Source organism: Thunnus albacares, chromosome 14 (genome assembly GCF_914725855.1).
Source record: "Thunnus albacares chromosome 14, fThuAlb1.1, whole genome shotgun sequence".
NCBI classification, from domain to species: domain Eukaryota; kingdom Metazoa; phylum Chordata; class Actinopteri; order Scombriformes; family Scombridae; genus Thunnus; species Thunnus albacares.
Genome location: NC_058119.1, coordinates 10,518,128 through 10,531,740, shown reverse-complemented (window position 1 = coordinate 10,531,740; position 13,613 = coordinate 10,518,128). Strand labels below are relative to the sequence as shown.

At 40.7% G+C, this 13,613-nt stretch overlaps 1 protein-coding gene across 7 annotated transcripts in view; it reads right to left on the bottom strand.

The window, feature by feature from the left end:
* The window catches only part of macrod2 (mono-ADP ribosylhydrolase 2), a 423,023-nt gene that overhangs the window by 14,044 nt on the left and 395,366 nt on the right, over positions 1–13,613 (bottom strand). For 2 of the 7 annotated variants that reach the window (XM_044372372.1, XM_044372377.1), the window contains exons 10-15: positions 11,898–11,936; positions 10,137–10,196; positions 4,522–4,560; positions 4,057–4,101; positions 2,527–2,667; positions 1,821–1,889 (exon numbers count right to left, since the gene is read on the bottom strand). In XM_044372372.1, the coding sequence (XP_044228307.1) occupies positions 1,821–1,889; positions 2,527–2,667; positions 4,057–4,101; positions 4,522–4,560; positions 10,137–10,196; positions 11,898–11,936 (393 nt within the window). The remainder of the gene's footprint in view (positions 1–1,820; positions 1,890–2,526; positions 2,668–4,056; positions 4,102–4,521; positions 4,561–10,136; positions 10,197–11,897; positions 11,937–13,613) is intronic. The other 5 variants (XM_044372374.1, XM_044372378.1, XM_044372373.1 and 2 more) reach the window with 4 other exon arrangements.

Sequence of the window (13,613 nt, the reverse complement as noted above, 5' to 3'; positions counted from 1 at the left end):
TAAGAGACACACACAAACACACACACACACACACACACACAGTCTGACTCACATGAGTAGGTGTTTGCACATGTGTGTGTAGCAATATTCTGCTGTCCTCAAATTGTTTGATTCATTACTCATTCCTCCCATCATTATGAGCTATTTTATTACTCCTTTCAATGAAGCAATGAAGCAGATTTAACCTCTATGGCCATGAGCAGGCAGCCTGATTACAGTTATTATTTTTAATAAAGGGTATTGGCTCGGGAATCATTTGGTCTTGTCCTGTGAATAGCTGGTTACGCGTGGGTAAGCCGGGCTGCGTTGGCCTGCATGAGATTCAATATCTGAGACAGTTTGGGTCTGCGCTCTGTCCAAGGCCCTGCTCCTCCACACAAAATGCAATCTGCCTGCAATCAGGAGTGACACCACTGTTTACTGCTTGACAGTGCCACCACACAGCCAACCCACAGTAACCCCAGACAGTGACAGACACTGGCGGGCTCAGGCACGACACAATCAACAGGCTGGAGTGAAGCTTTCCAGTGATGGAAAACCTGTAGTGTTTGCAGGACGTATTCCAATGGCTTTTCAGAGAGGATGGAGAAGGCTATCTCAGATAGATCTATCTGGAATGCTCATTCTCACCCTAAATTAATTGAATGTCAGTCAAAATGAAAGTGAAATGGAGGTGAGAGTGACTCAGACCTTTGTGTTAGTGCAGAGGTGAGAGAGGCTGGGGTTCACCATTCTACCCTCACACTTCTCCAGAGAATACGCTTAATCAGTTACTATGTCAGCCAAAGAAAAAGACTACTGCACTGAGAGAGCAGAGGTCCTAACAAAATGGCTGGTTTCACCATGGAGCTAAATTGGAACGAGTGAATGCAAATAAATGCTAAATATATGACAACCTGGCTACAACAGAGAGAAATGAGAAAAGATCTGGACACAATATTTTCATTTAAAGTCGACTGTCTTTAAAAAGTGTTTTTTCCTCCAAAATATGGTCTTTGCTTTTGTGCTTCTTTAGTTAAAATTTCAAGGAGAAGGCTGGCAGAGCTACAAGCTGTACTGCACTATTTAACAAACATCACTCAAAAAGGAGTAAATACTGCATTTGATGGGACTATTATCACCTGCAGATTAACATTTGATGCTCTAGTGAGTATGTACTGCACTACGATAGTATATGTGTGATAGACTCACGATAAACTACAGTGATCATGAAGGAACATGTCAGCCAGTCCAACAGCATGGCTCATAACTGTTTTTGGACAACTATGGAGCTTTGTGGCACAGAGGAACAGGCAACATATACATACAGCATTTAATAGTAGGATTAATCATTGTTGATTTGGTCTTTTTATGGGATTTGTTGACAATATAAAAAAAAGAATATTGCCAGCCTATTCCTTTAACAAAGCCACTGTTGTTCCTTTTTAGGCACACTACTAATGTTAGCTACTAGCTATATTATTATTTTATCTTATTTTCTATGTTACAGTATTTTACCAACATGGCTTCCAAAGATGCCACCTAAGCATCTCTGCCATACCTGAGTATTCCTTGTATAAAGTGATGTTACACAGTGATGTGACACAGTAGATATTGGTAGGCAGAGACTGATGCCAGCGGAAAAATAGTTTGACGTACAGCAAAACAAATCAAAACATATGCTGACCATACTAATTCGATACACAAGTATACAAATACACCAAACTGGACAGGCAAAAACACTTTGATGGAGAGTCGGTCAGTCAGTCAGACTCTTGATCTGATTAAATCAAATCAAATCCAAAAAAAAAAAAAAAAAAAAAAAAAAAAATTGATCTTACCTTCCATCTCCACAGTGGACTTTCCTGTGTCATCCTCTTCTATCTTTGCAGCAGGCTGCTCTTCCTCTGCTGGAAAAAAGGAAGTACAGCTCTGACGTTTGTTACACTTCATTCACATTACATCAGTGTCTTTGCAGACAAGCGATCGCACCCACGTGCCTGCGAAAAGAGGCTTGACCTGTCATGTCTTCAATCAGATCAGCTTTGTGAGTGTGGTTTGCTTCGTGTGTGTGTGTATATATGTGTGTACTGTGAGGCTCCAGTGACAGAATATTCTATGTCCAATCTGTAATCCTCCTCACTTGGTTCTGCTTATTCTGTGCTGAGCGATACATTTGCATAGATTCATATGCTGACAGAAAGAAATAAAAAAAAAAACACTCTTATTGTGCATTTGTAGTGTTCCATCTCCCAACCATGTAATTTTAGACTGCTGGTAAACCAAAAATGTAAACATCTATGTTTTCATTTTGTTATGCTGTCATTATGTCAACCATCATAGTTTCATGTATTGAGCTGACTTCTTCATATATATCTGTCTGCCTCAGTGCCTCCATATTTTGCTACATACAGAGAAAATAGATTAACTCTCATGAAATCAGGCAATCAACAAAACCATTTTTTTAAATTTGGTGACTGACAACTTTTGCACCAAGTTTTTGACGTAAAAGGAAACAAACGCATGTACCCTTATGTACATACGTACCTTTGTCTTCATCATTATCCTTTTCGACACCTTTGTCTTCATCTTTGTTGTTGTCCATGCCTATATCTTCGTCTTTGTCTCGGTTTTCATTTTCATCTTTATCCTTTTCTTGATTTGGCTCCTCGTGGCCTGAATCGTCATCTGGAGGGAAACCAACATCAAAATACAAAAAAAAAGTTTTGAAGGATTAATTTCCGGCTTGGCGAGTCAAAGTCTTCACATTAAAGCCTGTAAGACGTGGAAGAAAACAAGCCCGTACTTCATTATTGCTGACAGAAATCTTACAGAAACATTTTCACACCAACAGGTTGCTCTTTTCCAGTTTGAAAGCACGGCGGTTGACAGGTAAGAAGGAAAAACTGTCAGAAACTAAAAAAGACATTTTCTAAAGAAGCAGTTGTTAGCTTTAGGCAAAATAAGCTAGTTTAAATGTGGATTTCTAAAACAACTAATTTATGATTCTTGTGTTTGAAGCAGTTCGGGTCATAAAAGGAGTTTGCTAGGTTGTAGTTTTTAAAGTCTGGAGGGCAAGTATAGTTCTAGTCTTAAAATATGTGTATTATTAGTAGTTAAAAGACAAAATCTGAATGTAAAATGAAGATATGATACTCTCTCTAAGTGAGCTTGCTAATAAGATCTGTGCACAAAGGTTACTTTTTTACAAAGTAACCAAGACCACATAATTGAACAACATATTGATTTGTGGTCTCTGGCTGTCATCTGCAACACACACACCTACACACACAAACAAGAATGATGCAACTGCTCCATTTTTGGCTCAATTAGACTGCAGGTGTTATTTTAAACTGTATATCTTTGCTCATCCCAGCTTCTACCTCTCTGTTTGTGTCTCATGAGAAAGTAATTATATATCTCAGGTCTTGGAAAGTGTCCCAGGGCTGCATTTGCCGTAACTCTCTCACAGAATATCTACAAAATTCATGTTCAGAGAGGCTCTATCTGTCAAATCTTTGTCAATGGGATGGGATTTGAATAAAACAAAAACAGACGAGAGGCGAGGCTCTGCTCACTGCCAGTATGCAAATGCAGAATGTTAATTATATACCAGCAGCACAGAGGATACGCAGAGAAAGAGAAATGGTTGTAGCTCAAAGTTAATGGTCGTTCCATTGTAACACGCACACACGCTAGCGCACACACTCTCTCAAGGCTCTCTCCCTGTCAGCACAACAAAGCACATCTGAGTCTCAGGGTCTGTTGGTCCAACCTATACACATGTGTTTAGAGCTGTGTGTATCCTCCTCTGCTTCTAACAAGACTGATCAAGTTGGATCTTCAATCAAACGCTATTCATAAACAGACACAAGTCATAGTGAAAAACAGAGCAATGAGGTGCACGTCGGTCAGCTCGTACAATCCCCATCTCCTCTAGAGATAAGAGACAGATCAATGTATGCTCCTTGCTTCTCAGTGAGTGATGTGTAGACAGAGTGTAGAGGCAACTTGACAATAACACATAATCTCACACCTCTTGTGAATGCTGAAGCCTAGATTATAACTGTACTGTACCTTGGTTTTGACTCTCCATCTCCACATCTTCATTTCCCACAGCATCTATAAAACAGAGGAATTCAAAGCGGAAAACATTTTGAGTTCAGTGCTAGTGCCTGGAGTTGAACTGACTTAGCTTTCGATATCACCTCAAACAGCCTTTTCATTCCATCTCTTTGTGTAGCTTTGTCTTTGTACTGCTGTATGAGAGCAATGGAACCACAAAGACATGCATAAATTAAGTGACAAAAAAGAAGGGAAAAAGAATGTCACTTCTAAAGCCATACATAATTGAGGGATTTCTTTGTTCCATGCGTCTGTGATAAGAGAACTTTTTTTTTTTGTAAGAGTGGTGGCACACAGGATGGAAAGACTGAACTGGAGTGAATAGAAAATTCAATTTTTGATGACAAATGACATCAAGAAGCACTGGTAGAGCCGAAGGGGCTCAGAACATGTTAATGGTGCGTAGAGCTACATTACCATTGTCACCCTCCTCTTCATCGCCTGTTTCCTCTTTACCTGAAAAGGGAGCGAGAGGACTCATCAGCCAAACACAAACATGCACGGGAATGATGCCAGTCATTCACTCTGGATAACAAAGCTACCAGTCACACTGATGATCACAAACTGTTCGTCCTCTCTAGGCAAAGGAGTCATATCGTACTTTTTACACCATTACATTTATCTGACAGCTGTAGTTAGTTTGATGATTAACAATGTGACACAAGAAACCTAAGATTGGCCTATAAAAAAATGACGCACTAAGAATAATATAATACAATGAACAACCCACAGCTCCAACATTAAAACACCACATACACATTAATTTTATAACATATGAGTTCTTTTGCTTTTGATGCTTTTTCCTCAAGATTTAAATGCAATACTTCTACTTGTAATGGAGTATTTTTGCTATTTTTACTTAAGTAAAGGATCTCAATATTCGACTTATTCGACCACTGCCACCACTAGATTAAATGATGAATACAGAATACCAAAGTATCATGTTTAATCTTTTCATAAAGAGCCACGAAAAAAGAATTTGTATAAAAATACTTTCCAGAGGGGATACTAGTGCAACAGCCTGGAATGACACTCATCATATTGTTCATATAGACGTCATACTTGCTCATAAACCTCAAATTTAGAGTCATGAGAGCATTTTTTCCCCAAAAAACTATGTGACTATCTTCAACACCATTGCAGATTACGGCCAATTTATGCCAAAAGTCAGATTTTAGTATTAACATAAAACAACTTAAATCCCTGCATCCACACCCTTTTCTCCCACAGACACAGACCAGACACACACACACACACACACACACACACACACACACACACACACACAAACCAATGACATTTGGGACAAATTGAGTAAATGAAAGCCATGACACCAATAAGAGAACATGCTCCACAATGGCTATTGTGCAGCTTCTATAATTGCTTTTTTAACAAGCTGCAGAGAGAAACCATTTTTCCATATCTATGCAATTTTGCCCTGCACTCAGAACAATAAAAATGCCAGCCTCTATTAAATGGGGAAAAGGCCAGTTCTACCAGTGCTGCATGTTTGTCTCATGTGTCTCTGCCCATCATGTAGAATGCTGGTGACACACAGTAGATGGCAATCCTGTCTATTAATCATGACTGGCATTTTTGAGATGGAGCCTCAGACAGGGGTCTGGAAAGAATACTTCATTGGGAGAGCAGGTTAAGATGAATGCTTCATTGGCCATGAGGTCACTCTAAGCCTTTCTTTTGTATTTAAAATTTTTTGCATGACTGTTCTGTATCTGTCTAAAGTGATCCCAAACAACAATATATCAGATATGACAAAAGGCTGAATGCAATTTCCTCCCTGTTATTTGATCATTCCTATTTGACTTATCGAATGGAACAGTATTCAATTTGTGATAAAGGATGCTAAGGGACAGATTGTGAATAAACATGCACATGCACACACAAACCAGACAACAAAAGATTCTATGTGGGGCAGATGTGATTTATAATGGCTCCAAGTTAAGTTCAATTAGAACACTGTCTCCCAACACAGTAAAAACCAAACCAGCACCTCCACCGCGCTGCTCACTCATCTAGTCCAAGCAGCAGGTGGCAGCATTGTCACAGCTTTCCTGCCTAATACTCACTATACTAAACTGTCTTCACTGTGAATCAGAGTCTGACATAGTACTTCACACAAAAGGGCTCCAGCCCAAGTCCACACCTCAAGACTCAAGTGTCAATTCTCTCCCGAGAATTCCACTTTAAGAAATATAGCGACTAAAAGGCAATTTTAGGCCTGCACTTGCGTTGAGTGTGCAACAGCACCGTGGCATTTTGTTGAAAAAAATATGGTCTCACAAACACTTAAATGATTTATTTATGTCAACAACAGATCCAGGGGTACAGTATCACAAGGATATAAACAATTTAGATGCTGATATGCCACCTTCCCTCAGTGTCCTACTTGCATGACCGTTGAGTAAACAACAACAACAACAACAACAACTAGGACGTAAAATCAGCATCTTATATTCAGGAATGAATAGAAATGTGACCAAGTTAACTCACATACATACTCACACACCCTAGCTATGCTCTATCTCTTCCCCCCAGCCCTGTCTTCTACTCCTTCCATTAAAGCCAACTGGAGCAAAGGACAAAAAAGATTAAAAAAAAAAAATAAAAAAAAAACCTTGAAAAATTCATGAGACATGTGTAAAAAGGAAAAAAGGGCTCCGAGATGACCAAAAGCTATAATTCAAAGACCTTTTTTCATGTGGAATGAGTGTGCGTTTGTGGGCGATGCTTGACGGCTGCCACAGTGTAAAAGGCATCCCATGGAGAGGCTCGCTGTCTGTCCACGCAGATTTATTAATCTCCGTGTCCACACTCGGTGCCATCTCTCACCATCTCTCCTTCTCTTGCTCTGGTCTTTCCCAGAAGCTCAAGCATGCCAGGCAAACCATATCCAGCCAGGAATTGATTTCTGGCTCAATGTTCACATTTTACTGTGCCCTGTGACATCCACTAATCTCACTAATACCAATCTGATATCAAATAATAGATGCTGTGGGGCTGCTTGCCAACTCAGGTGTCCTCTAAAGAGACTCCTTTATACTCCGGTCCTGGACCTCTGTGCCAGCGTTCGCCTCTGTGTCTCCCCCTCCCACCTACCCTTCCCCTCTGCGTCTCTTTTTCTTTCTATAGCTCGCAGCCTCTGCATGCTGTGCTTCTGTTTCATGTGGATTACATCACAACATAGCTCATAACACACACATACACACATAGTTAATCTGTGACCCTTTTTCACAAATACACTTCGGGGTTATTTGCAGTTGACGAGGGATTGTGTGTTCGATCCGTTTGAAGAGGAGCTGAAATACTGTTCAAATCTAAAAAAAAATGTTCACCAGTTGGGTTGGTCTTTAAGTAAATATGATTTTAACTTAAATTATGTAGAGCTTAAATATAGACAGGAATGTATTGTCAATGGGAAATATTCATTAGACAGTTAAGCTAAGTCTTAGAAAAATATCACAATAACAAAGTAATAAAAGGAAAATGTAGTAAAAAAACATTAAACAACTAATAAGATAAAATAAGTGTAACATCATAATACATAGCAAGATACAATATAATATGTGTTTCGATGTTCAACAGAAAATGGAGAAGCTGCTGTGCTGAGTTTGAACAGTGGGTTGTTTCACAGTTTATGTGCTCTTTCATACAGTTCGGTGTTTGTGTTAATTGCATGCTTTTTACCGTTTTCTTCCCTCACTCCACCCAGGCTCAAGAAGCATTGTAAGTGTAGCAGTTGGGACAGAGCAGCCCTATAATTACCCTCAGTCCACTAACCAGTGTATTTATCATGGAACAACATTGGGAAAAGCCTTAATGTTTTCTCTTCATCAGTACTGTGGCTAAAAGCCCCTCATGCCTGACCCATGGACTGGGGAGAGTGAATCCCCCGAGGTGTGTGATGGATGTGATGGATCACACTGAGGCATATTGACAGGCACGCACTCCACCAACACTGCTGCAGAGTGTAATTTATTCTAAAAAGTGCTCCACATATCGACTGTACCAAATATGTGACCTGTTTTGCTGGCTCTATAGACAATATGGTGAATTTTTGTTTGTAAGAACATCTTACACAGGTGTGCAGACGTGGTATGAGATTCTCAAGCATCTTAAAACGTCTGTCTCACATAGCTGACACTCTGTTTTTGCAGCAAGCGTTTCCTCTGCTCTGTGCTATCTTGACATCTGAGTGTTTTCTATGATTAATCCTTCCTATGTGCTACATCGAACCAGACCTAACCTTTACAGTGCAGGCAGTACAAAATCATTTCAATCCCTTCCTGTGAGAGAGGTTGTCTCAAGGACTGAGTGTTCCCATGCTAGAAAGCTGTGCCAAGGCCTTTTGTGAATGGATTAGTTACTATTAAGCTGCCGGGCCTGATAAATTAGGATTTATAAAGATTATTACAAAATACTTATGCCCTCCTAATGCTGGTGATTGAATTTGTGAATCATATTGAATTACTGCTGTGGATTATGGAAAGGTATGTTGAATAGGCGGGAAGAAATTAGTTATTTTGCTTTGTTTAAAGACATAGAATGTATTGACGCCCTTGAAGTGACAGCGCTATCTAGTCCAGCCTCTCACAATCAGCGGAGAGGAATCGTTTCCCCAAAGAAAACAACCATGACTGCTATCTTCAAAAATTCCCTGCAACGTTAAGGCTTGAAGACAAATGGATGGTGTACCATTTTAATTGCCTACTAACACCCTCCAGTGTAAGAATCTAATTATCTTTGGTCCATCGTATCGGAGAAGCCTATAATTGTTTCAATATTACACATCCAAAGGGGCTGAAACTGCAGAATAGCCAGATAATGGCTTCTTAAACAAGTTTGCCTCTAAGAAAACATTCTTTTAAAAAAGACAAAGCTTCATCTTGTATTCATTTCCCCAAAGAGGAACCTTGCACCAGAGAGCAAGAGATTACTGACCAAAAATACACTCTATTACTCCACTGGCCCTGTTCACACCTGGCATTAAAATGTGTCTTGAGTGATCCACAAGTTGACAGCTCTAAGTACAGGTGTGAATGCACCCAAAACGCACTGAGGACGCATTGAGATCGCAGGAGGTAGAGTGGGTCGTCTGATCAGAAGGTTGGTGGTTCCATCCCTGGTTCTTCCAGTCAACATGTCGAAGTGTCCTTGGGCAAGATATTGAACCCCAAATATGTGTGTGTGAATGGGTAAGTGAGCATTAGAAACACTGTAAAGCCCTATATCACTCCTGATGAGCAGGTTGGCACCTTACATGGCAGCCTCTGCCATCAGTGTATGAATGTGTGTGTGAAAACGTGAATGTTGGCATGTGTTGTAAAGCATGTTGAGTGGCTGGTAGACTAGAAAAGTGCTATATTTGGTATATTTACCATGCTGCATATGGCCATATTCTGGACCACACTGAAGGACCGCCTACTCAACTGACGTCCTCTGCATAAGCAGAAGTACGTACTCATTCACACCCCAATGGTGTCATATCGAAGTGCAAAATAACAAGAATAAGCCACAACAATAGCGTGTTTCCTGTGTACCCCATCCACGAGAATCCATTTTGCCTGTTTGATTTCCATTGGGGCCAAAGAGTTTTGATTTTGCCCACGTGCCAAGATCTTTGCAAGCCTCTTCTTTTAATTTCTGGCAGACTAGGCACTTCCCCTGCCTATTCTGCCGGAAACCCCGCTGGTTAAAAACAGCAACACATTTGGTCTTTGCAAACAGAAATTATGTGATTATATGCATATAAAGCGGGGGAGTGAGATCTGATCACAAGTGGTCACTTGAGACGTATGCGGAGATGCATTCTAATGCCAGGTGTGAACTGACATACTTAGAGCTGTCCACTTGTGATCGGACCACCCAAGACGCATATTAATGCCAGGTGTGAACAGGGTGATACACACAAAATACATTTTTCTGTAAATATATATTAATGTTCTTTGTTTCCAATAATGCTACCTGGCATGTCCAAAACAAGCAACAACATTACAATACAAAATCAAGCATACCTCTGTTACTGTCTTCACTTTCTTCCTTGGTTGTGGATTTTGTAGATGGTGGTGTGGTATCTATAAATAAACAAAAATAAATGGCGATTCAGTGACGCAAGAGTGACACATTGTTATTATCCCCAACCATCAGGATCTTGTCAATTTTGAACTGTTGGATGAGAGATGGTGTGAGTAAGGATGACATTTGGCAAGCCAAGCTCCGCGCAACAATGATTATTCTAACTTGGCCATTCTGTCTCGGCTCACCACGCTACAAGAGCCTGAGGGAGAATGGCTCTTATGCTGTTTTGTTTTATACCTGCCTGACAAAAAAACGACTCCTGTGGGAGAAGAGGGAAGAATGTGAGGCTTTGAGACCAACTCCAGAGTATAGTCTTGGACAAAAGCACCATTCCATGTGAGAATGGCAGTCATTCGAACCTTTGAATAGGCTCCAGGCAGCACTGATTCAAACTCTGGCTGATGGAGCAGAATAAAAGGCCAGTCCTTGGCACCAGCGCAGAGGCCTATCAGACAAGGCCAAACTGGACCAGGGCAGGGCTGGCATGATGATACAACAGAGCTAGGAATTATCAGGGGTTATTTCAGTTGGCTTGATTTGGTCTGGTGCTGTGTTATTATACTGTATGCGGTGTTAAATAGCTGGTGAGGAACGCAACAGAAAACAACAGAGTCGCTCAGGCGCTAACAATAGGACAAACTCTAAAATGCAGTTCCTCTCAGCCAAGTCTTTATGATTTAGCCATTACGTGCACATTGTTTCACTCTGGAATATCACATTTTACAGCGCACTTATAAAGCAGCCCTTTTATGTTCACCCAAAATGGAATCTCATTGAAAACACAGATGCGTGTAATTGGCAAATCATGAGGGTGACTTTGGGAGGAAAAACATTTTGATAGCACCCTGGGTCCTACATTACATCTACGGTAATCTGAACATTTCCTTTGACAGACACTAAAACTAACATTGTTCTCTGCTTAGTTGGTTGCACACATGCTATGACGTTGACAACAGAAACAGCAGTTAGACCTGGCAAGCCCCTGCCCTGAATCCCCTTGTACTCTGAAAGAAAACTTGCCATCAGGTGCTTTCTAAGACCTACTGTACCTGTAAACTGCTAGAGGCTGTACATTTCATCAAACTTTTCATAAAAATTACTTTTTTTGTCTACCAAGAAGAAAAAAAACCAACTGCTGCTAAACTCTATTGGATCCATTGTTCCTGCTATTCAAAAAATATACACACCTCCATGAGGCTTTCTGTTGGTGCCATTGCTTATTTAGAACATCAGTGCACAGACAAATGTCAATAGTTTATCCTGATAAGCAGTATCTGGGAGTTTCAGGCCGTGTGCCAAGATGGTGCAGTGATAAAAGTATTATGCGCTGACAGTTGTATTTGTGCTATTGCCTGGCGCATGCTGCGGAGGGATGTTGCTCTGCTGTTTCTTTGTCATTCGTTGAGGTGGTCTGAAGGCATTGTGCCCGTAAGCTGGATGAAAAGAATGGTGTCGGGAATTAGCTGTGGATATAAGCTCTTGTAATGTAATGTACCTGACATGAAGTATTTTTAACTGCAATGTGTCAGGCCCGGGATTCAACTTGTCATCAAATGAATAAACATTCAATTTCATCTGCTGCATAAAACCTAGCAAATCACTGTCACGAGTTGAAGCTACGCCACTCACTCAGCCTCTGTGTGCTTTAATGGAGATGTTAAGGTGAAAAGGCAACCATGAAATATTCTGTCACTCACCTCCCTTCTGCTGCTCCTCCGTACCCTCCAAGTCATTGTCTGGCAGAGGGGGAAAAAAGAAAGCGTGTCAAACCATGCTATTTTATAATGTACGATACAGCAAGTCATCACAACTCGTCTCCTTGATTATAATGTTAGAGCACAGCATTTCAATGCCACACTGCTTTGTACTTTATGTCTGCTTGAACCAGTCAAACAATGAAACTATAATCTGCAGTGTTTTCCTCAGAATGTGATTGAAATATGATAGCTTTTCTATCCAACCCATTCACATGTCCAACAGCCGGCTGTTGAAACATTTTCACGTCCTCCTTCTTCATCACACCAGCTGCCATGCTGGGAAATCTTACCAGCAACCCCTCACAGCCTCCCTCAATTCCAGCACCAGACGGCCTTGGATCTAGTGAGTTATTACATTAAATGACTGTGTATGTGTGTGTGAGGGGGTCAAATTCATGAGACATTCTTTTTCAATTAAATCTATACCGGTAGGCTCAGCATTAATGACACAAAACCTCCTGTTTCCTCAAATTACAAGGATTGCAGGGTGGGGTGGACAACTGCGCCTTAAAAAAAACCTTTTGATTTTCTCTTCTTTTCTCCATGAGTCCATTGTGTGAGACAGACTGAGTGAACTAGAGGTGTTTCTGGGTGGATCAGTTGAGTTGCACAGTGGGAGATGAGAAGAAGGCTTTGGATGCTGCTTCAGGAGGGACTGCAGCGTGAGAGACAGAGAGAGAGAGTAAGTGTGGATGCCTGCTCACGGCTCCTGACTTCCATCATACAAACACACACACTCATACACACTCAGATCTCGCTCAGCTCAGCATGCCTCAAGATGCTTTGAGTCATGCCACTGTATGTATACAGTATGTGTGTGCTTGCCTTTCAATATGCGCGTGAACACAGTATGTGCGAGGGCACGTGTACAGTATGACTACATACAGTTTGTATGGCTGTGCGTGAATCTGTGCAACGATTGCACCGTGGTTAACAAGCAAAAGCAAGCATTAGCTTTGATGAAAGGCTGTTGTCATCTGTTCTGTAGAAGTGTAACCATCAGAGCTCCCTGTGGATCCAGCGACAGGCTTTTCTTTTGTATAACACTGAATAAAAGGGTACAGTGCATTAATCTAACCCTGCTTGGGGAAACAAAGGAAGGCCCAGTGATACAGTATAACAATGGTGCAAAAATGGAAACATGCTACTGCCACATACTACAATATAACCACTGCTCAACACTGCTGTCAACACTGGAACTTTATGTGTCATAGTCTACAATAACAATATATGACACCTTTCTTCATTTCCTTCTGTCTGGGGTGAAGACAAAACAATTGGATAGATTCACACTAGATGGCTTGCTTGATCTTCGAATGAATAGAAACTATTATGATATGAAACTGATGAGAATCAGCTGTTCAGTAATTAGACATTTTGGTAAATACATTAATTTGCTTTCTTTCCAAGACTTAATTGAGAAGTTTGACACATAAGATAGTTAACATGTCAATTAGTGAGATTTTAGAGGTGCTTGTAGAGAGTTTTTTTTATCTACTTTTTGAACAGAGCCAGGCTAGCTGTGTCCCCCTGCTTCGAGTCTTTGTGCTAAGCTAAGCCAAGCTAACTGACTACTGGCTCTGGCTGTTGGATTTTAAGTTTTAAACTGATTGTATTACAACCAAGAAACCTCTGAGTTATCTAAAAGCACCCATG